A 23025-nucleotide genomic window follows, 5' to 3' on the forward strand; every position below is an offset into this window, starting at 1 on the left:
AATCTGACCAATAAAGTCAGCTAATCACAGCAGTAAAACCAGAACAAATGCGGGAGATAAGGAACTGCCCATCAACAAAATGCAATGATCACTAACAAAACATCTCTAAAGCCATAACAATTATGTAACCAAGAGCTATGTGAGGTCCTGAGGCCTGGATATAGAGTGGACCAATGATTCCTCAAGGAGTGGTAGCAGCAGGCATCCTTGGCTGCTTTACATTCACTGTACACTTGCTGCCCTCTACTGGTAATATATTGGAAAGGGCGATACCTAGTCAGCTGTACAACTGAATATATTCAACTGAAATGTGTCTTCCGCATTTAACCCAACCCCTCTGAATCAGAGCGGTGCAGGGGGCTGCCATAATCGACATCCACGTGTTCGGTGCCCAGGGAATAGTGGGTTAACTGCCTTGCTCAGAGAGAACAACAGATTTTTACATTGTCAGCTTGGGGATTCCATCCAGCAACCTTTCGGTTACTGGCACAACGCTCTAACCACTAGGCTACATGCCACCAATTGGGCCCTCTCCTGGCGACATGTTGGGCCCTCTCCTGGCGACATGTTGGGCCCTCTCCTGGCGACATGTTGGGCCCTCTCCTGGCGACATGTTGGCTCGCTTGTCTCTACTACAGCAGGCTGCTAAGGGGAGGATGGCACATAATGTCTGAAACGGCGCAAATGGAATGGCATCTAACACCTGGAACCCTTATGTTTGATACCATTCCTCTCCAGGCATTACCACCAGCCTGTTCTCCCCAATTAAGGTGCCACCAACCTCTTGTGGTCTCCATGTACATAGTGACTGATAGACATCCGAGAGACATAGCTCACATGCTTAAATTGACACACTAAATGAATCCATGAGTCATTTCACATTGAGTCATTATTTATATAAACTTTTAATTGAACTCTCAGCTGAAAAGTACACTTCTTCCTCCTGTACTGTAGCACTCTGGAAAACAGTATCCCCATTCTGCCAGGAGGAGTAGCCCAGAGAACCAAGGTCTGTGTCTGACATGGAACCTTATTCCCCATCTAGTGTCCTACTTTTCATCATGGGGCCCAGTCAGAAGTAGTGTAATATACAGGTAATAGGGTGTTATTTGGGACGCAGTCAGGCTGAAAGGAAGAGCAAGAGGTGTGGATGGTCGTCGATGGAGCCGAAGAGGGCCTCGCCAGGGTAAAAATCCTACCCTGATGACGAGGTTATGGGAGGCAGCTCAACAGGACCATTCTCTGTGGCCTTTCTTTCAGCAGTCAGAACACTCAAGACATTGCCCCAAAGAAGAAATCTAAAGATACGATCCAACTCAACAAAAAAATAACAATATGTAGTTTCTTTCCTATTTACAAAGCTTTTCAAGATATTACTGAAAACATATATGACCGAAAACCCATTAATGACAGAATTGTTGAAGGTGTCAGAGGAGTTAAAAATCACTCTAGATGAAATACCCTAGTACAGTACTACATCTGTAAAACTTATCAAAATAACAGGGAGGGGAATAATATTCCAGTCTTGCTGATGTACATGAGATAGTCCTTTGATTTCAGAGTCCTTTGCCTCAGTCCAGCTCGCCCAGTCAGGTGTGATAAAGGTTTAACATCAGATAGTGGGCTTTGATGATCAAACATGTCTGTGATAGTGGTTCACATTGGATGACAGTAGTTGAAATTGAAGGTGAATTAAAAAAGACAAAAGGAAAATGAGAGACAAAGAAATGGTGGTAGTAAAAAATTGGGACGAGGGCAAGAAAATTAAAAGTATAAATACGGTGTAGTTTCAACCCGTCAATGTGAAATATAACAAGGACTTCTTTAAAAGAAAATAGACAACGTCAAGTCACCTTCAGAATGTAGAATATTAAAAAAGAAAACAAGTCAAGCCATCCCGAGAACAATCTGAAAATAAATACATCCCTGTGCTTGTTCCTTTGTGTGTTTTATAGCACAGAACTCCAGATTCTGTCTGTTGGTGTGTCAGTACCCCTGTAGTCCGTTGTAAACCTTCTTTACCGAAGCCTGCTTCAGAATCCCCCTCACTCCTGGAACAACAAAAGCAAGCCCCAATTGTAAATGACTATCCATTATGATCATATTTACATTTTTCAGAATCATTCATATCTGAGAAGTTAATGTGTACCTTTATTGTCTTCCTGTCAGTGATGTAAAGTCGGCAATTCGAAGATGATTTATTGTGATGTATATGTGTTGCTTACAGTTTGTAAATGTGATTAAAAAAATAATAATGGGTGGGGGGCGTGTTCTACGGGCATGTCCTTCGCCTCTACGGGCACACCCATACCTCGTATGTAACAGCTATGATATATAACATGCAGTCTACTTTCTCCTGGCATCATTAACTAACTCAAACTCATAAATAAATACATTACAAGTCACACCCCCCACTCATCTTTATCGGCCTCCTCCTTACCCTCTTTCTGATTGTCATTCAGCTGTGTCTCTGGGAACTCTACGTCGAAGGAGACAATGAGAGAGCCACGGATGTTGTTGTTGTCGAAGTTGGGCAGGCCTTCTCCTTTCTTCCACACCCGAGCACCAGGCTTAGTGATCTTGTCCCTCACAATGTGGACCTGTAGTCAGAGGAGCAGTCAAAGTGTGTCACTGATTCCTTAGAATACACTTTATAATGAATAAATACTTTATTTTCTAGACAGAGAACAAAAATGCATATTTTTTGCTTTTCAACCAGTCTTGTGTGCTTTTTGAGAATAGGGCAATGATGGCTCAAGACAAGCTCCCCTCCCCAAAACATTTCAGTACATGGCAGTAAAACAGTATATGTACGTAATTCTTAGCTTCACTCGTCCATAGTTACCTTATGTCCGTCCAGGTGTATGATGTCCATCTCAAAGCCAACCAGAGCCTCCACCAGGGAGATGGTGACGTTAGTGTACAGGTCATCTCCTCGCCGCTCAAACACTGGATGTCTGTCAGTACACACATTACTAAATCACTCTTCAACAAAACAGCTTCCACAACTGACAAGATGTTACTTAACCAATAGATGCCCGAGGGGGTGTGGTATATGGTCAATATACCACTGCTAAGGGATGTTCTTACGCACGACGCAATGCGGAGTGCCTGGATACAGCCCTTCGCCATGGTATACAGGGCATATACAACAAACCCTGAGGTGCCTTATTGCTATTATAAACTGGTTACCAACATAATTAGAGCAGTAAAAATAAATGTTGTCATACAGTCTGATATACCACGGCTGTCAGCCTATCAGCATTCAGGGTTCGAACTACCCAGCTTATAATGTACATTATTCAACGGGTGGGTCTAATCCTGATTGGTTAAAAGCGCATTCCAGCTGGTGTCTATTCCACAAGTTACCACCAGCTAAATCTATGAAGTTAAAATACCTATTTATTCTGTTCCATCTGACTGGGCAATGCACTGTCTCATCAGCCCAGCCAGATAATTTATAAACTTGATCTCCACTATAAAACTCATCTAGACATTATCTGATATTAGTTTACAACAGCGGAGATTTGTATAAACGGAACCCAAACCGGCTGCGCGCAAGCGCCATTGTGCATAAATGTATTTTGTCTCCTGCCTACACCAAACGCGATCATGACACGCAGGTTAAAATATCAAAACAAACTCTGAACCAATTATATTAATTTGGGGACAGGTTGAAATGCATTAAACATTTATGGCAATTTATCTAGCTAGCTTGCTAGCTAATTTGTCCTTTTTAGCTAGCTTGCTGTTGCTAGCTAATTTGTCCTGGGATATAAACATTGAGTTGTTATTTTACCTGAAATGCACAAGGTCCTCTACTCTGCCAATTAATCCACACATAAAACAGTCAATCAAATCATTTCTAGTCACCTCTCCTCCTTCCAGGCCTTTTCTTCTCTTGACTTCATATCGCGATTAGCAACTTTCATAAATTAGGTGCATTACCGCCACTGACCTCATTCGTCTTTCAGTCACCCACGTGGGTATAACCAATGAGGAGATGGCACGTGGGTACCTGCTTCTATAAACCAATGAGGAGATGGGAGAGGCAGGACTTGCTGCGATCTGCGTCAGAAATAGAACTGACTTATATTTTAGCCCTTGGCAACGCACGCGAGCAGTGTGGGTGCAATAATTGAATAACATAGATTTCTAAATGCATTTTGTGACGCGATCGGTGTAGTCAGCCTGTTACTGTCTGTCCCTCGGACATTTGCAACATTGTTTCAATATTCTGATCTCCAACTGTCCCATAGTAATGAACGTGTAGGGGTCGGCAGTCGGGACGAGAGAGGGAGGCAGGCAGCGTTTCTCAGCCAGTCGAAATGATGAATCAGCTGGCATCATTTTTATGGATATATACAAAGAAATGTCAATTGAAAAAAGTTCAAATGAAATGAAGAGCAGCTAGTTTGCAGTCTTTCCAGCTTCAGTTAGAAGTGATTGTGTTAGCTGTGTTGTTGGCTAGCTCCTCTGAACAAGTGTCCTAAACGAGAGAGCACATTTTCTATGCCAGGTGAAATCGTGCCTCATTAGCTCATTGTTATGGATGTATCCAAATAAATGTCACAAGAAAAGAGCTTAAACAAATGAAGCTACTGTAGTTATTCCTTCTGCACTGTTTGACGTGACGAAGTTAGCCGTAGTTGGCTTGCTAGCAAGCAAGGGATAACAATGTTGCCAGCCAGTATGGCAATGGAACATTTAGAACGAATGACTGTTGCATCCATAGACACAGCAAAAAGACTGAACGACTGGGTCGCGTCTCTGGCAACCGAACCAATAGAACGAACGATCAGCCGGCTTGGGTAGCAACCCTAGATTTGTTTCGGGACAATTTCTTGTGGAAGGATTAAATAGTATGAAGAAAAAAATCTAAATAATGCTTTCAATTAAAATATGTCAATCATTATTTGAATATGTTGGTAACCGGTTGTATAAAATTCATAATGCCCTCGAAGCCGGTGTTTGGAGGATATATTGGCACAGTTTGTGCTTCTCTGGCATTATCACTTAAATAGACACTGGTGTATCAAGTTAGCTAACAGGGAGAGGGAAATAATAAAGCCTGTAGTGGGCATAGACAGAGAAGGGTTGAGTCACATAAACAACACAAAACAGCTTCCACAACTGACAACCTACATCTTATATAATAGAGAGAGACAGGCTACCTAACAGAGTGAGAAAGCATTTGCATACAGCAAGCATATAAACTCAGCAAAAAAAGAAATGTCCCTTTTTCAAGACCCTGTCTTTCAAAGATAATTCGTAATAATCCAAATAACTTCACAGATCTTCATTGTAAAGGGTTTAAACACTGTTTCCATGCTTGTTCAATGAACCATAAACAATTCATGAACATGCACCTGTGGAACGGTCGTTAAGACACTAACAGCTTACAGACGGTAGGCAATTAAGGTGACAGTTATGAAAACTTAGGACACTAAAGAGGCCTTTCCACTGACTCTGAAAAACACCAAAAGAAAGATGCCCAGGGTCCCTGCTATTCTGCGTGAACATGCCTTAGGCACGCTGCAAGGAGGCATGAGGACTGCAGATGTGGCCAGGGCAATAAATTGCAATGTCCGTACTGTAAGACGCCTAAGACAGCGCTACAGGGAGACATTACATTTACATTTTAGTCATTTAGCAGACGTTCTTATCCAGAGCGACTTACAGTAGTGAATGCATACATTTCATACATTTTTTCTCCGTACTGGTCCCCCATGGGAATCGAACCCACAACCCTGGCGTTGCAAACACCATGCTCTACCAACTAAGCCACACGGGACCTGACATGATGGACAGTTGATCGTCCTCGCAGTGGCAGACCACGTGTAATAACACCTGCACTGGATCGGTACATCACACCTGCGGGAGTTGGCAACAACAACTGCCCGAGTTACACCAGGAACGCACAATCCATCCATCAGTTCTCAGACTGTCCGCAACAAGCTGAGAGGGGCTGCACTGAGGGCTTGTAGGCCTGTTGTTAGGCAGGTCCTCACCAGACATCACCGGCAACAACGTCGCCTATGGGCACAAACCCACCGTCGCTGGACCTGGCAAAAAGTGCTCTTGCGTTTATCGTCGAAGGAATGAGCGTTACACCGAGGCCTGTACTCTGAAGCGGGATCGATTTGGAGGGTCCGTCATGGTCTGGGGCGATGTCTCACAGCATCATCGGACTGAGCTTGTTGTCATTACAGGCAATCTCAATGCTGTGCGTTACAGGGAAGACATCCTCCTCCCTCATGTGGTACCCTTCCTGCAGCCTCATCCTGACATGACCCTCCAGCATGACAATGCCACCAGCCATACTGCTTGTTCTGTGTGTGATTTCCTGCAAGACAGGAATGTCAGTGTTCTGTCATGGCCAGCGAAGAGCCCGGATCTCAATACCATTGAGCACATCTGGGACCTGTTGGATCGGAGGGTGAGGGCTAGGGCCATTCCCCCCAGAAATGTCCGGGAACTTTCAGGTGCCTTGGTGGAAGAGTGGGGTAAGATCTCACAGCAAGAACTGGAATATCTGGTACAGTCCATGAGGAGGAGATGCACTGCAGTACTTAATGCAGCTGGTGGCCACACCAGATACTGACTGTTACTTTTGATTTTGACCCCCCCTTTGTTCAGGGACACATTATTCCATTTCTGTTAGTTACATGTCTGTGGAACTTGTTCAGTTTTTGTCTCAGTTGTTGAATCTTGTTATGTTCATACAAATATTTACACATGTTAAGTTTGCTGAAAATTGACAGTGAGGACAGTTGACAGTGAGGACGTTTCTTTTTTGCTAAGTTTAGATACAAGGTTTGAGTCAGATAGAAAACTGTGAATGCAAGTAGCGAACATTCCAAACATCTTTACCAGTGGAGGCTGCTGAGGGGAGGAAGGCTCATAATAATGGCCGGAATGGAGTAAAGAGTATCAAACATGTTTGTCGTGTGTTTGATACCGTTCTTTTCACTCCATTCCAGACATTATTATGAGCCGTCCTCCCCTCAGCAGCCTCCACTGATCTTTACATAACACTAATGTATTAGTGTTGACATAATGTCCTATACCAACAAAGCATGGCTCCTAGAGAAGTTAATAGTAGCCTGATTAGTACCACTATATTATTTGTGAAATAAGGAAATGCTGCTCTTACTTCATAACTTTGATGCGGAAGCGTAGGTCCCCTGGCTCTCCATCGATGTGAGGTTCGCCTTGAGACAGACGTAGTCGTGAGTTAGACACTGATACCACTTGTAAACCCCTTTTTTTAACGCCCATTATCCTGATGGTTGAGTAAGTAGCTTACCTTCCCCAATGAAAGGGTACTCCATCTCATCTCTCACTCCCTGTTCAATCTCTACCTCCAGAGTTCTCTCCTCATTCACCAGCCTGGGATCATGAGACAGTCACATTATCATCCTCATCACATAAAGAAAGAACCCATTGACTCCTGTGTTAACAGTCTTAACCAGATGCACAGTCAATATGACATTATAGAACAGAGGTTCCCAACCTTTATCAGTTACTGTACCACCAACTATATTTTGTTCTGCCTGGAGTACCCCTGAAGTATCCCCTCGTGCATTTTACCAGTAAGCCTATGGTCACATTAATCTTCTCAAGTAGCCCCTGTGGATTTGCCAAGTACCCCCAGGGTCCTAGACCCCTGGTTGGGAACCACTGGTATAGAACACATCTTTAAATGTATTCATTTGCACAGACATTCTTTTTTTGCTGACAGCACCCAACATGCACACGACAGGGTAGGAGCAGGACAGAGTCAACCACAAAGCAGCACCCCTGAAGCAGTGACTCACTTTATATTGGGGCACTCATCACACACTACTTCCTGGCTCATCTGGAAGCGTCCAGGTCCGAGTTGCGTTGTCCTCATTTCCTGTCTGCAGTTGCATTTCCGTTTCCCAGGGGCCTCTTTGGCTACAGGCTTGTTACGAACAACCTGAGATGTACATATAGGTGACGTAATGAGATTGGGATGTATGTGTTGAAATAGGGTAGGCCTGGTGGAGCACACAAATCGTATACAGTGGCCATGTCCGAATACCCGTACTTGCGTTCCAAATAGTAGCATTTTGGGTATGCGAAAATAGAAAGTTCTATAGTAGGTGACATTTTTTTAATTCAGTATGCTTTCAATGCCAGGAGGTCATACTCCGTTCAGCTTGATATCTAGTAGAATTCACTGCCCACTATTGAGGAAGAGAGTCGTTAGACAACAGCTGATAAATCACACAAGGTTACACAGCGTAACAAAATTAACGAATGGCGGGAATATACGCAATTGCGCATTTTAGATTACGCATTCTCAGAATGGAAGAGCCTAGTATGTTATTTCACGCTTATTACATACATTTTTACTAAACAGTGCACATTATGCAGTTTAAGTAAGTAGTAGGCAAGACAGATTTTGGATATGGACAGTATATACAGACCACCATAAGGGTTGAAGTGTACCTCTACAAAGTTCCCCGAGTACACCTCTTCGAGTGTGACCTCCAGGTCCAGCACAATGTCATTTCCTCTGGGGATGTTCCTGTCCTGTTGTCCTTGCCGGTTTCCTCCAAACATGAAGCCAAAGTCGCCAAAGAAACTGGAAGAGGCAACAGAGTGTGAGGTAACAGTGGGGTAAGAGACATTATTTGGAACGTAGCCAGTGCTTGACATAGACAGGAGCTCACAGGAGCTGAGTACCGGCACCTCAAATGTTCTACCGCTTGAGCTCCTGTTCCTCTTATAGAATATTATCTCAAAAGTATTGTGTAGCTCCTGCACCTAAATGTAAACAGTTCCAGCACCCAAAATGAGCACCAGCACCTATTTCAGTCCAAGTCCAGCACTACTTATAGCGGGAGCTTGTAATTTAACACACTTCAGCCTGGTATTAAGCATTTATTACAAAGTAAAGCCCTGGTAAGCCTGGTCTCGGAGCGACCACATAGACATATACCCACAAGGATGATGAGGATATCATTGTTAAGCACCGAGATCATATATTCTGAAAACATCACGTACAGTATATTATAGTAATCTATTAGGTAAACCTCCTGTACCTGGAGAAGATATCATTGTGAGAACCATGGTGGCCCTCTTTCAGACCATCCTCTCCGTAGGCATCATACTGCTTCCTCTTCTCTTCATCAGAGAGCACCTACAAACAGCACAACATCAGGGATGAACTCTTTTTAAGTCACAAAATACTGTAGAGTACATGGTTTCTTTACATTAGCAACATGAAATTAACTTTAATTACAAATTCTTAACATTACATTTCACACACTTAAATAGCTTAGCCATGCAAAATGTATCAATCATGAAATTGGATGATGTTCCAAATCTACACCTTATCAGTGATCATAATGACACTAGTGCGGTGCGCATAATAGGACGTTTCACTGAGCCGCTCCGAGCGCTCCACGTCGTGCTTTCATGAGAGAACCCTGACCACAGTATGAGCCAATCAGAGGCAGCCACACGGTCTTCTTGGCCAATCAAAATCACTATGTCGTTTTCAACAACAACCAAATAGGTCGCTTCAGTTTCTCACAAAAAACTTTCGTTTCCGTGCCTCGATCGTAACGCAAATGAGATAGCATGCTGAAGTCAAATATTACTACACACCCAGATCAAATGACTATTATAAAAGGTTAATAAATTATACATGACAATAGAGTACTATTATCTCAACACTCAGTTGCCATTCAGATCTTTTACATCTCTTCATGAGACTGACAATGATGTTCGATGGGTATTGTTTCTGAGACTAGCTACACAAGACAAGATCATCATGGCATGATATTGATACCACATATTATAAAACAAAAGTGCCATGCAAATAACAATTACCAGAGAGATACGTGATACAGGGAAATACAGGGGTTCACTTCCTACCTCATATGCTGACCCCAGGTCTGCGAATTTGTCAGCAGCCGTTGGGTCATCTGGGTTTCTGTCAGGGTGCAGCTGGAGAGCCAGCTTTCTGTAAGCCTTCTTGATGTCCCTCACAGATGCAGACTTGCTCACACCCAAGATCTTGTAGAAATCTCGCCTGTAGATAGAGGTGAAAATAAGAGGGGGTGTCTAGCCATCTACCGGATCTTAGATAGTTTCCCTTCATGATAGTGACAAGTGGAGTAGGGTTCACAAACGTGTGGTTTATCAGACTAAGAATACTTGTGAAGTAAATCATTCTAAATAGGTATCACCCAGTCCAGAGTAATTCACTTCGATATCAACGGCTCTCATTTTTGAGCACAAAGCCAGTTGAGCAAGTTAGCCCACTCTTCCATGACATTCCCTCGAGTAGATTCACGATACTGGAAACAAAGGATCAGGCAGGGAGATGTTGACTACCCTATGAACAAGGACTTTATTTACAGTGGTGTTCACGTTGCTGAGATTGCTTCTTTACCCCTCCAAATAGTAGCTAGCTAACGTTAGCTATTTTACACATGGGGAATGGGCTTCAGCAGCGTAGACCAATCACAATGAAACATGTGTACCAGCTAGCGATACCGCGTTTGAACCGGTTTGACCATTGCAGAGACGGTGTGTTCAGGTTATATAGAAACAAGTACTTACCCTGCAAGCACTGCTGTAACGAAATAAAGGGCAAGACAGCAAACACTGCATAGATGCATCCCTTTAACGGCCATAGATACCAGTTTCTGCAAGTAACCAACAGTACAACCCGGCTTTTGAGGTCGGCTTCCTTTCTGTCACTGATCCTCTTCCTTCTGTCAAATCAGAACCGCCCGCCTCTCGCGCTAACGCCCGCCCACCGTATATATCACAGGCACATCCTACGTTCATCCACCACAAAATATACTGACAGTTACATATATAACTCTTAAAGCGACAGCAATAAAAGCCGGTGTACACTTTTTAAATATCTTTGCAATATATTTTCTAGTGGATGAATGTAGACTGAATGTATCGGATTCTTACAATATGCCTGGTGCCCTTCATGTCGGACTTGATGCACGAGCAGGCAGTGCATTGCGCGCGACCTTCGCTCTGTGTAGTCGCGCGCAACAGATGAGAACATGCAAGGGCGCCAAATAGGAAGAACGTCGTTCTGTAGCTAGCTACGTGCTGATCAAATTCACAGCATAGTAAACAAACCATACCAAAAGCCAGGTAACTAGCTAAATACTGTAAGGTACTAAACTTTAATTTTACTTATGAGGGAGCTTGATCACCAGTTACTTTTCCTGGAACTTCGAGGCAGGACCAGAAATCGCTAGGACTAGTGGAAACTTGCTGAACAAGCGAAGGTAAGCTAAGCGTCAAGTGTTTTGTCTCTGCTAGTCTGACTGCTTTGCATCTGCTGCTAAGCCATGTTGCTAGCTAACTAGCTCGCTAACGTTCCCTTGCTAAATAAATAAATCAAGCAAATGCTGTTAGCTACCTACAGATCATCTCTAGTGGCCAGTTGTTGTCATGGGAACATCCGGCGTCCACTCTGTTAGCCAGGAGTAACAGCAGTCAGACAACACAGACATTTGCATTGGAACAAGCAGTCACATAAATAAAACGTTATTTAGAGTGCGTTAGTGCACTAGCTAGTTATACAAGGGATATTCTGTTTTTATAATACAGCTAGTTAGTTAACTCGTATTTTAAAGGGTATCTAATAATACTGCAATATTGAACAGCAGACCAGAAGCCACCAATGAATAGGTGTACTCTTGTTTACAACTTTCTTAATTCAATGCACTGCTCAGATATCTCACCACACTCACTGTATGCTCACCCCTCTGTCTGACCTCCCTGACCTCTCACCCAGTTATTTTGTTCTTCCACTCCCTCCTCTTCCTGGCCCACTAACAGCCATGGACCAGGGTGGTGGTGTGGCGCTGTGGCCTCGCATGGAGCCCTTCCTCTTGGGGGCTCTGCAGGTGGCACCCCCTACCAAACTTAGCCTGCACTACCTGCGCAAGATGGCTGCCTACGTGCGCTCGCGAGAGGGCTGCTTCCCCATGCTAGGCTGGCTCATGTGGAGGCACATTGCCTGTGGCAAGCTGCAGCTCCCTGAGGACCTGGCTTGGCTCTACTTTGAGACCTTTGACCTGCTGGCTGGTCACCCTGCAGAGGAGAGGCTGGAGTGGGCTGAGAACCTGTCCCAGTGCTCCTCCCCCAGAGAGCTGGACCGCCAGAGGAGCAAGGTGAGCTGTGAGCACACTAGGGAGGAATGAGAAAAGGGCAGAGACCTGTATGACTATGTCCCCCACGGATGTGTTGTCAGTTGGACTGTGATAATATCTATCCTGTTGTATCCTGCACTTTTTTTTGTTTAGACAGACTTTGACACAGGAGTCTGTCCATTATCCTTTTAGGTATTGTTTGTGAGACTGACCTATGTCAAGTATTGGTTTGTGTTCAGAATCTCTGTATTTTTTTCTGTATTTTCCTCTTCTCTCTTTTCTAGTTGTGTGTGGACACGCTGCAGTTCCTCCTCTTCCTCTACATTCAGCAGCTGAACCGGGTGTCTCTACGTACATCTCTGATTGGTGAAGAGTGGCCAAGCCCCCGCTCTCGCTCCCCCTCCTCGGACCGCGAGGCAAAGACCAGCTCTCAAAACAAGGTCCTGTTGCTTTATATTGCTTACAAGTTTAACGACAGGCTGAGAGTGTAAATGTACACAATCAGTTTTTATGATTAAGTCTCTCTAACCTATCTCTATACGTGGACATTATTTTGTTTTCTTTCTTGAAATGCAAAGTAAAACATATTCTGATGGTCTAGTTACTGACATTTTATTATAAACTGCGTGGTTTGAGCCCTGAATGCTGATTGGCTGACAGCCATAATATATCAGACCGTATACCATGGGTATGACAAAACATTTATTTTTACTGCTCTAATTATGTTGGTAAACAGTTTAGAATTGCAATAAAGCACCTCAGGGTTTGTTGTATATGGCCTGTATACCATGGCTAAGGGCTGTATCCAGGCGCTTCACGATACCGTTGTGCATAAGAATAGCCTTAGCCGTGGTATATTGGCCATATACTACACCCCCTCATGCCTCATTGCTTAAATATGCATGGATATTGCATTAGCTCCCATATCCATGCATTGTATCATTGTTCAGTCTTTTCACCCTGTTGCTGTGATCAGAACTGGGATGACCAGGCCCACCTGTCCTTCCTCCAGACCCACCTGTGTGAGCTGCTGGAGCTGCTAGTAGAACCAGGCCAGCTGTCAGGGTCCGGCCAAGCCGTGAAGGACAGCCAGGTCTCTCTGGAGGCTCTACAGGTGAAGCGAGGGAACATGGTCCGCATCCCAAATGGCAACCTATTCCCTATATAGTGCACTACTTTTGACCAGAGCCATCGGGGCTCTGTAGTAGTGCACCATGTAGGGAAAAGGATGACACTTGGATGCACTCATCCTCAACTATATATTCTTGTATAATACAGTGAAAGGTTCCATAACATGCCCAATACGCTGCAGTGTTCATTCAGTTTTTGCAATACAACAATTTACCTTTTCAGTAAACAACAATACAGTAAAATATTTTCTCTACAGGGCCTCAGCCTGCTGCTGGAGGGCTCAGTGTCCCGCGGCCGGACCGTCCACCCCATCCACAAGCTGCTCTCCAGAGCCCCACTCCAGACCCAAGCAGGGTACTCCAAATTCAGCCGCTCCTTCTCCCTGCACCCCCTGCTGGCATGGCTCAGACAGGCCCTCGTCCCCAACCCCTTTGGGATGTCAACCTGCCTGAGGTCTGGGAAGAAGCTGGCCTGGGCTCAGCAAGGTAGGTTACTACCACCCAAAGTAAACCCTAATGTGGATCATTCATTTATGTTTAGATGCACAGTCAAATAAGGTGTGTTAGTATGTTTTATAGAAATGAGTGCGTTATCTTGTAACTGTTTTCTAGCTCACCTTTTTCTGTGGGAGATGTAGAGAGCTATTAGGATTGAAGCATGGCTGTCTGTCTGTGACTGTCTGTTCCCCTGTCCTCTAGTGGAGGGAGCTATGAAGAGAGCTAAGATCGCCCGGAACACCCACATGGCCCCCCCAGGCAGCAAGATGGTGCTGATGTCACAGGTGTTCAGACAGACCCTGGCCAAGGACTCAGACAAGCTAGCAGGAGCTAACGTCAAAATACACCGCTGCAGTGACGCCTTTATCTACCTCCTCTCTCCACTCAGGTGAGAGGTTCTCTACACATAGTCAGACTGGACACTACACCTGTAGCATGCCCCATCTAACTACAAAAACAGATCCATTTCAGTAGAAATATCCCTTTTCTTAGATGAGATGGCATTCCCCGTGGTGTGTGTTTCAGGTCAGTGAGCCTGGACAAGTGTCGTAACAGCACGGTAGTCCTGGGTCCCATCGAGACCAGTATCCACATCCAGAGCTGTGAGAACGTCAAGGTGGTGTGTGTGGCTGGCCGTCTAGCCATAGGTTCCTCCTCCTACTGTACCATCCACGCCCTCACCCCCACCCGGCCTCTACTGCTCCCCGGGAACACTGCACTCACCCTGGGGCCCTTCCACACACATTACCCCTCCCTGGAGGATCACATGGCCAGTGTGGGTCTAGCTGTGGTGCCCAATGCCTGGGACCAGCCCTTACTGGTGGGAGTGGAGGGTACCATCCCAGACCCTGGATCCTACAGGCTGCTGCCGCCCACTGAGTTCTGCCCCCTTGTGGTGCCCTTCAGGATGGAGGGGGATACGTGTGAGGTGCCAGGTGGGCTGCCATCGCTGTACCAGAAGGCCCATGAGGAGAGGGAGAAGAGTGTACAGGACTGGCAGAAGATGGTGAAGGATGCACACCTGAACAAGTGAGTCATTAACAGAGAAGACCAAACTGCTAGATTTGTTGGCAATGGAAATTTGACCTGGACTCAGAGAATGAAAACATGAACTGCTTCCCAGTTTCCATGATCAATGTGAATGATGTACAACCCTTTAAAATGTCTGATTTTATACCGGGTTGTGAGCGCTGAGGGGTCTGGTAATGTTTCTCTTGTTCCTCTATTCAGTCATGCGTCTCTGTTTTCAGGGAGCAGCGGCGTCAGTTCCAGGCCTTGGTGGAGCAGAAGTTTCATGAATGGCTGTTGGAGTCGGGACACAGGCAGGAGCTTGATAGCCTTATTCCCCCCTGCATCACATCCCAGGACCACTCGGACAGCGACAGCCTGGAGGCCAGGACCAATGACACCAGACAGGAAGGGACATCTATACGGGAAGTGGGACAGACGCGTCTGCCTTGCTGACTTTTTGGGTTCTTGTTGATGGAGATCCCCATACAAAGCTCTTGCCTTTGCCTCACAGTCAGCGGTTTGCCTCACAGCCACTAGCACCTCTAATCCCTTTGTTTGCCTGTTGTCTGTCCACAGTTCCAGGCAGGATCTGATCTGAGGATCAGTAGACTACAGAAGGAGGATGGTCTGGTATAGACGACTGGCTCTGTTCTAGTCCCTTTCATCCAGCTGAGACTGTTGCGTCCCGATTCTCTACCCTTCTCATGAAGTGTGTACTTGTACACTCCCTCTCATGTATTTTACAACGGTGTGGATGTGCAGGGTAGAGAATCAGGACAGAGCCAGTGGTCCTAGAGCACTTGGGGTACAATAACATGGTACCTATTGTTAGCCACACTGGTTAGATCTGTGTAGTGTGGTACCTCTGTAGTGGGTACTGTACTATTGAAATAATAGGGAATCAGGTTGTGCTGTTAATCCAGAGATTGACCTTGTCCAGTATATAGAAGAAATGAATTAATGTATTCATGTGATTGTACAGTATGTATGATATTACGTCTTAATGCCTTTTCTGGTAGTAGGAGAGAGGGTGTGATGAATTTAAAGATATGCCTCTTCAACAAATTCCAATGAATTTAGTACCTTCCTAGCCTGAGTGCCAATCTATTGTGCTATCATGTCAACTCCTTACTACCGTTTCAAAACATTTGGCTTGACAATGGAGATGGCAAGAGCACAAACAGATGTGGGACCAGGCTAGTACTTCCCTGGGATGGGTATTTGAAGTCTTTAGACAACATGCACCTCTAAGAGGATGGATGACAGGGCACATTAGTGTAATGAGAAGAGAAACATGCCTTTGAGGGAGCAGTTCTATTCCATTATATGGGTCAACGGACAGTGGACCTAAAGCAAAGATCTGTGTACTGTTAAAATTAGCCTAGCATGGGCCACTGGATGCTGATGTGCTAGGTAACCTCAGTCTATCCCTTTTTTGTTAGTCCTCTCCCTTTCTTCAGTGTGTAGAAGGATGGATGATATTGTGGTTATTATGCCTTACTGCTGTAGCTTAGTTGTCAGTGACTTGCCTTTCAATTCAATTGCACTATGCTTCCCTACCTACACAATTACAATGGAATTAATTTACATTGGTTTCTAAGAGCACAATTTTGTTTAGTTCTTTAGACATCAATAAACTATTAGTTTTTTGCCTTGACGTGCCATTTTATCCTAGAGACCCTGTATATCGACCTCAATGTTTACTTTATACTGTTAGACTAATCACACACCATTACAATTAGCTGTAGCACAGTCAACATGTATAGAGATTACGCCAATGACCTTTTAAAGGGCTAATCTGCAGTTCAAACAATAAAGTGGCCACCCCGCCACTGATTTGGTAAATTGCTGAGGGATGGGGCTGGAGGCAAGGACTGACCATCTGTAAGATCAAAATGATAGTTTTAACCATGTTTGAGGCTATACAGTGGTTGTTCACTACTACATTTTTAATATATACTGTATATATATTCCAACTACATTGTTTACAAAGGAGTAAAACAAGCTGATATTTGGGGTTTTGATGGGGTATGACAGTTGAACTAAGCTCATGAGGCCTTTACAAGTTATATTCAAGAATCAATGGGTATATGTCATGAATTTAAAAGTGAAATGTGTGTAGCAATCCCATAATACCCCTTTAAATGCTCTCTACTTATGAACTAAGTGGAAACATTCCCAACCAAACTGTCTTGGCTCTGTTCGGGCTCATGATATAGCTTGACTTTATTGTGCCAATTCAGGGCAAAGGGACTGTGCACTGGTACATCAACTAGTTTTGGCTAAGACTGGAGGGGAACAGATGTGGCACAATTCACCTCAGTGTCACTCCTTCCTTTGTCTCTTTTGAACATTCATTGGCCCCAGAGAAGGAATGGAAGAGATTGATTGGCCTGCATACTTGACAGATTTTCAGATTTCCATGCTTCTAAATGGTCTTCTAGTGTAATGGAACTTGTCTGATGTATGCCTCCAAGCACACCCACACACCTCTCTGCCCTGCTGTTGTTAGTTGAAGACGTGACTACGCCTGGAGAGAATTTGTGCGAGGACAATATCCTCCTGCATCTGGGCAGAATTTGTCACATTTGGCAGACTGTTGGCATGAGGTGGTGGGCACAGTGGGCATAGGCTGGGTGAGGGGAGCAGGGTGGCATACCAGGTAGGTCTGTGTTGTGGTGGGTATGGGGGTTGAGGAGAGTTGGGGGGGCATTTCAGCAAGCCAGCAGAGAGGGGGTCAAAGGGCACTGTCACTTAACGTGATTGGAAATCCAGTCTTCTATTTGGCATTCAAGTGCCATTGAAAATATTAAAGTCTCTGTGCTGGAAAAACTAACTCAAACAGATGGGTTTACCCCCGTCCATGGCTTTTATACTGAACAAAAATATAAACGCAACATGTAAAGTGTTGGTCCCATGTTTCATGAGCTGAAATAAATGATCACAGAAATGTTTCATATGCACAAAAAGCTTATTTCTCTAAAATGTTGTGCACAAATTTGTTTACATCTCTGTGAGTATTTCTCCTTTGCCAAGATAACATATCCACCTGACAGGTGGAGCATATCAAGAAGCTGATTAAACAGCATGATCATTACACAGGTGCACCGTGTGCTGGGGACAATAAATATCCACTCAAATTTGCAGTTTTGTCACAGTTTCTCTACCATAAGCCACCTCCAACGTCATTTTAGAGAATTTGGCAGTACATCCAACCGGCCTCACAACCGCAGACTACGTGTACCAGCCGAGGACCTCCACGTCTGGCTTCTTTACCTGCGGGATCATCTGAGACCAGCCACCCAGACAGCTGATGAGGAGTATTTCTGTCTGTATTAAAGACCTTTTGTGAGGAAAAACTCATTCTGATTGGCTCTCCAACAGGTGGGCCTGGCTCCCAAGTGGGTGGGTCTATGCCCACTCCTGCCCAGTCATGTGAAATCCATAGATTAGGGCCTATTTCATTTATTTCAATTGACTGATTTCCTTATATGAACTGTAACTCAATAAAATCCTTGAAATTGTTGCATGTTGCGTTTATAGTTTTGTTCAGTACTAGCTGCAAAGAAAGAATCAGGAATGTGTTGAGTGGATTGACTTGTTCTTTGGTAATCAGGGAGGGTTGGAGTCTTCTGGATGATTTGAGCAAGGACCATATTACTTAAATATTTTAGGTTGGAAAAAGCCATGAAATGTTTGAAAAGATACGTGTCCTACAGGGCAATCCAGAGCATTTAACAAGCATAAGAACCTAAAGTCAACCAACTCACTCCCCTCTGATCACTTTTGCTTTCTTCCAGATTGTCTACGAGAGGCCCAACTACATGGGCTACCGGGGGTGGAGGGAGTACCCTGGATACCTGCGCCTGCAAGATGATCCACTTTGTAAGTCAGCCACTGCCTCAATCTCAGTCCTAGAGGGCAAGATGGGCATATTAGGCATCCCAATGAAGCCGAGCACAGGACAGGACAGTTCCCCCTGGCCTCAGGGCTTGGCCAATGAAGATCATTACCAGCATATAGCACTGATCACACTGATCGAGTGATAGCTATGGGCTGACCTACTGCTGGCAGAATCAGACATACCCTTCCACTGTACAATCAATACATTTTGCAACTTTGACACAACAATTCTGCAGAATATAGTGGTGGATATATTCTCTATAACACAGGAAGTATTGTGAATTTTACAGTAAATTTGTGGCAATTATTTATTTCAGAAGGAGCCAGCAAAACTGGTGCACTCCATATGTGCTCTGGGTCATTAGACACCATTAGACATGCACCTGTCTGGTGTTGGACTGGCTGCAGCCCCTCTACCCCCTCTGCCTGAATCCCTACTGAGCAGCACCAGCCCAGGACCCAGGAGGGTAGAGGCCATCCTCAGACCCTCCACACACAGCTCCCCATGCATGGGCTTCACCACCTGGGAGAGAGGGCTCAGCGCTGACCTCGGGGGAGGGGACACTATGGGGGTAGTCACAGGGGAGGACATGTCAGACATCCAACATTCTCTGTGATGATACTGGCATTAGTGTTGAATAAAATGAAAAGACAGAATGGAAGAATAAATGGTTGAAGTTAACTTTAGGTGGTACTAAAATATATGTATTAAATAGATACTTTTCCCTCTCAGGGGATAATAAAGTATGTCAAGCAGCAGCAGAGAAAATAAATGCATACTGTACAAGACAAAAACATGAGCATTACATAGGTAGGTACTGTACATTGTAACTACAGCATGGTGAGCACCCGCAGCAGAGCATGGCTGGTCAGGGAGCCTATGGAGGCAGTGGGGAGAGCATTTCTAGACAAAAAGAGACATGAAAAATATGGTCCAAATACTTACTTTTTTTTATGACAGTTTCCTATGCTGTACATCTCTCTGATGAGCTGAGACTGAAGTACATCAGGATGGTTCTTGGACAGGCTAGTCAGGACCAGCTAGTCAGGACCGATTAGTCAGGACCGGCTAGTCAGGACCAATTAGATTAGAGTAACTCACCTCAAACTCATCAAATGGTTCCAGGATCTCAACTCTACAGCTCTCCTCTGGAACCAGACCCAGGTAAACTGATTCACATCCAGACACACACACCGCTCCCAGCCCTGAAGATAGAGCACACACACACCGCTCCCAGCCCTGAAGATAGAGCACACACACACCGCTCCCAGCCCTGAAGATAGAGCACACACACACCGCTCCCAGCCCTGAAGATAGAGCACACACACACCGCTCCCAGCCCTGAAGATAGAGCACACACACACCGCTCCCAGCCCTGAAGATAGAGCACACACACACCGCTCCCAGCCCTGAAGATAGAGCACACACACACCGCTCCCAGCCCTGAAGATAGAGCACACACACACCGCTCCCAGCCCTGAAGATAGAGCACACACACACACCGCTCCCAGCCCTGAAGATAGAGCACACACACACTGCTCCCAGCCCTGAAGATAGAGCACACACACACACCGCTCCCAGCCCTGAAGATAGAGCACACACACACTGCTCCCAGCCCTGAAGATAGAGCGCACACACACCGCTCCCAGCCCTGAAGATAGAGCACACACACACACCGCTCCCAGCCCTGAAGATAGAGCACACACACACTGCTCCCAGCCCTGAAGATAGAGCACACACACACCGCTCCCAGCCCTGAAGATAGAGCACACACACACACGCTCCCAGCCCTGAAGATAGAGCACACACACACCACTCCCAGCCCTGAAGATAGAGCACACACACACCGCTCCCAGCCCTGAAGATAGAGCAAACACTTAATAACACTTGAAACAGTAACTTTCAGAAAGAGAGAACCAGTCAACTGCACAGACACACAGGTTCCTGGACAAGGCTGTGTGTCTGTGCAGTTGTTTCTGGGTAGTCTCTGAGCACATGCAAGGTGGAGTTGAGCTTCAGGAAGTGGTCCTGCATGACTCGACCAAAGGGATCGTGGGGACGGATCTGTTCGTACATCACAAACAGAGACTGGGGGGGAGGAGCCTGGCAGTCCAGCCAATCACATCATCCGACCTAGGTTAAATCAAAATATTTAAAAAATTGTTATATTAAGCAAACCATGAGGCACAATTTTTTATTTTTTTTATTTACGGATAGTCAGGGTCACACTCCAACACTCAGATATTATTTTAAAACAAAGCATTTGTGTTTAGTGAGTCTGCCAGATCAGAGACCGTAGGGATGACCAGAAATGTCCTCTTGATAAGTGTGTGAATTGGACCATTTCCTGTCCTGCTAAGTAGTCAAAATGTAAAGAGTACTTTTGGGTTTCAGGGAAAATGTATGGAGTAAAAAGTACATCATTTTCATTAGGATTGTAGTGATGTTAAAGTTGTCAAAAATATAAATAATAATGTAAAATAAAATACACATACCCCAAAAAACGACTTAAATATTATTTTAAATAATTTTTACTAAAGTAGTTTATACCACTGCTGACCACCATGGACATACACAGTGCCTGGAAACACACAGCTGTTAGATGAATCACAGGCCAGCACTAGATATAGCGTTCACTGTGTGTTTGTGTGCATGTGTGTGGTGTAATACATACCTGTGGGTGAGGATGAAAGGGTATCCAGGCCCTCATTCAGTTGAGTGTTGTTATTGATAACGGAAGCCTTGCAACATCTGGGAAGTCCAGCTCAAACACCCCCCCTGACTGAGTCCCCTCTGCACGCTGACAGAAATACAGGGAGTCAAACCCCGCTCCCAGAGACAACACCTAGAAACAGAGTTTGTGTTATATTAGGCATGCCAATGACCATAGGGTTTGGCAAAACAGCACAAACAGTCCTTGGACCAGGCTAAGCTTATCTGTCTCCTGGGGCAGCTTTCTGTCCGCCACAGAAACTGCGTGACACAGTGGTCTACAGCTCTCCAGCGTACATAGTAACCCCTGCACCAGAGATACAGTCGAAACACAAACACATAAAGGAAGGTCATTCTAACTATACACATCTATTGAGTGTGTGTGTGTGTGTGCACATGTTATGTTTCTATCTTAGCGACCTGTTGATGAGAGGGGCTCACCTAAACTCGTTAAACACAAACTGCTTCAGGTAGTCATCCAGGAAGTAACCCTGAGCTACAGCAGACACCTTACTGAGCACACTGCTGTCATTGGTCCCCTGCACCTGACACAGCAACAACACAACACTGTCACAACACTATAATGACATATAGCTAGTAGCAGAAAGGCCACCTGCATAACAGCAGTTATTACACTGCTATCCTACTGATATTATATCTATACTACTATTGCTCCAGTAATATTATGGCATAAAGTCAAAGAGCAGAACATACCGCAGCGTCTCTCCCCTGACTTTGCTTTTCTTTTGTTGGTTACTGGCATTATCAGAACATGTCAATGAATTAGCTAGCGAGCTAGCTCACTTGTTCGTGTAGTTCTTCTCTCGTCATATGTTATTGGAAGAGAGATGGACCTATTGATTATTTAACTTACGTCACCTGAAATGAACTTAGTAAATGGATTCAGGAGCTAGTTACATTGTTTTCAGATGAATAGAGAGAAGTGTTTTGATTTTGCAGCTTCGTCACTTGACGCCAGAACAACGAGGGTTAGTTATAGAAACGCTTCGGTTCTCTCGGGATGAAGAGAGCACAGTTATGTGGATCAAAGCTCTACTGCGCCGTCCTGTGGTATGGAGGGAAATGTGTCTTTGTTCAAAGTCAGGTCAGATACTTCTATGTAGGGCATTATTATCTCTGGCAAAACACTAAGTAAAGGTATTGATAAATTAACTGTGACTTTACCTATCTATGAAAGATTGCCAGGATAATAATAATAATACATTCACTCGAATCAAATCCATGTTGACATAAGAGAAAGGTCATGTATAGTGCTGTGCTTTTTTGCCAACAATGAAATCTGATCATAGAATGTGAAAAAGTTTGGATGAAGCCATCGATGACGTCACCCCATTGTTTCCTATGAGAATGCTCAGTGGCGCATTTGAAGATCAGGAAGTGTCATTTCAGCATGTCACCATCTTGCTACATGGAGGAGTTTTTGGAAACAAGCATGTGCAGTTTCATATACTCTAGAAAGTGACGTTCCAGGCTAGCTCAGTGCTGCCTGCAGAAAGGCAGAGGGCTCTGCTTTGTGACCAATAACAAGTGGTGAGATGGGGAATCATACAGGAACTTGCAAGCTTCTGCTCTCCCGACTTGG

At 44.8% G+C, this 23025-nt stretch overlaps 2 protein-coding genes and 2 long non-coding RNA genes across 4 annotated transcripts; 1 reads left to right on the top strand and 3 right to left on the bottom strand.

Annotated features, from left to right (window-relative positions):
• Nucleotides 1–881: 881 nt before the first annotated feature.
• LOC106582367 (dnaJ homolog subfamily B member 11) lies at nt 882–10917 on the bottom strand. The gene is made up of 10 exons (XM_014165423.2): nt 10603–10917; nt 9913–10069; nt 9075–9172; nt 8479–8614; nt 7821–7963; nt 7310–7392; nt 7157–7214; nt 2846–2957; nt 2441–2600; nt 882–2051 (listed from the first exon to the last, which is right to left on the bottom strand). The coding sequence occupies exons 1-10, from the start codon at nt 10674–10676 to the stop codon at nt 1987–1989; spliced, it is 1086 nt and encodes a 361-aa protein (XP_014020898.1). The 5' UTR covers nt 10677–10917; the 3' UTR covers nt 882–1986.
• Nucleotides 10918–11036: 119 nt separating this feature from the next.
• Nucleotides 11037–16461, top strand: LOC106582365 (TBCC domain-containing protein 1). The gene is made up of 8 exons (XM_014165422.2): nt 11037–11297; nt 11854–12188; nt 12452–12607; nt 13144–13281; nt 13555–13783; nt 13997–14183; nt 14321–14824; nt 15046–16461. The coding sequence occupies exons 2-8, from the start codon at nt 11856–11858 to the stop codon at nt 15257–15259; spliced, it is 1761 nt and encodes a 586-aa protein (XP_014020897.1). The 5' UTR covers nt 11037–11297; nt 11854–11855; the 3' UTR covers nt 15260–16461.
• Nucleotides 16462–19003: 2542 nt separating this feature from the next.
• Nucleotides 19004–20001, bottom strand: LOC106582363 (uncharacterized). The gene is made up of 2 exons (XR_001323288.2): nt 19534–20001; nt 19004–19273 (listed from the first exon to the last, which is right to left on the bottom strand). It is a non-coding gene; the product is annotated as an uncharacterized lncRNA (long non-coding RNA).
• Nucleotides 20002–20198: 197 nt separating this feature from the next.
• Nucleotides 20199–22428, bottom strand: LOC106582364 (uncharacterized). The gene is made up of 4 exons (XR_001323290.2): nt 22137–22428; nt 21864–21967; nt 21385–21555; nt 20199–20843 (listed from the first exon to the last, which is right to left on the bottom strand). It is a non-coding gene; the product is annotated as an uncharacterized lncRNA (long non-coding RNA).
• Between the last annotated feature and the right edge of the window lie 597 nt (nt 22429–23025).

This window comes from Salmo salar, chromosome ssa21, assembly GCF_905237065.1.
Source record: "Salmo salar chromosome ssa21, Ssal_v3.1, whole genome shotgun sequence".
NCBI lineage: Eukaryota > Metazoa > Chordata > Actinopteri > Salmoniformes > Salmonidae > Salmo > Salmo salar.

What these genes read in the sequence shown, in the direction of transcription:
- LOC106582367 (XM_014165423.2), bottom strand. Translation starts at nt 10,676, where the DNA reads ATGGCCGTTAAAGGGATGCATCTATGCAGTGTTTGCTGTCTTGCCCTT. An exon ending in ACCTGGGGTCAGCATATGAG is followed by an intron (nt 9,173 to 9,912) that starts GTAGGAAGTGAA and finishes TGCTGTTTGTAG; the next exon opens with GTGCTCTCTGATGAAGAGAA. An exon ending in CACAATGATATCTTCTCCAG is followed by an intron (nt 8,615 to 9,074) that starts GTACAGGAGGTT and finishes TGCCTCTTCCAG; the next exon opens with TTTCTTTGGCGACTTTGGCT.
- LOC106582365 (XM_014165422.2), top strand. Translation starts at nt 11,856, where the DNA reads ATGGACCAGGGTGGTGGTGTGGCGCTGTGGCCTCGCATGGAGCCCTTC. An exon ending in TCTCTCTGGAGGCTCTACAG is followed by an intron (nt 13,282 to 13,554) that starts GTGAAGCGAGGG and finishes TTTTCTCTACAG; the next exon opens with GGCCTCAGCCTGCTGCTGGA. An exon ending in AAGGATGCACACCTGAACAA is followed by an intron (nt 14,825 to 15,045) that starts GTGAGTCATTAA and finishes CTCTGTTTTCAG; the next exon opens with GGAGCAGCGGCGTCAGTTCC.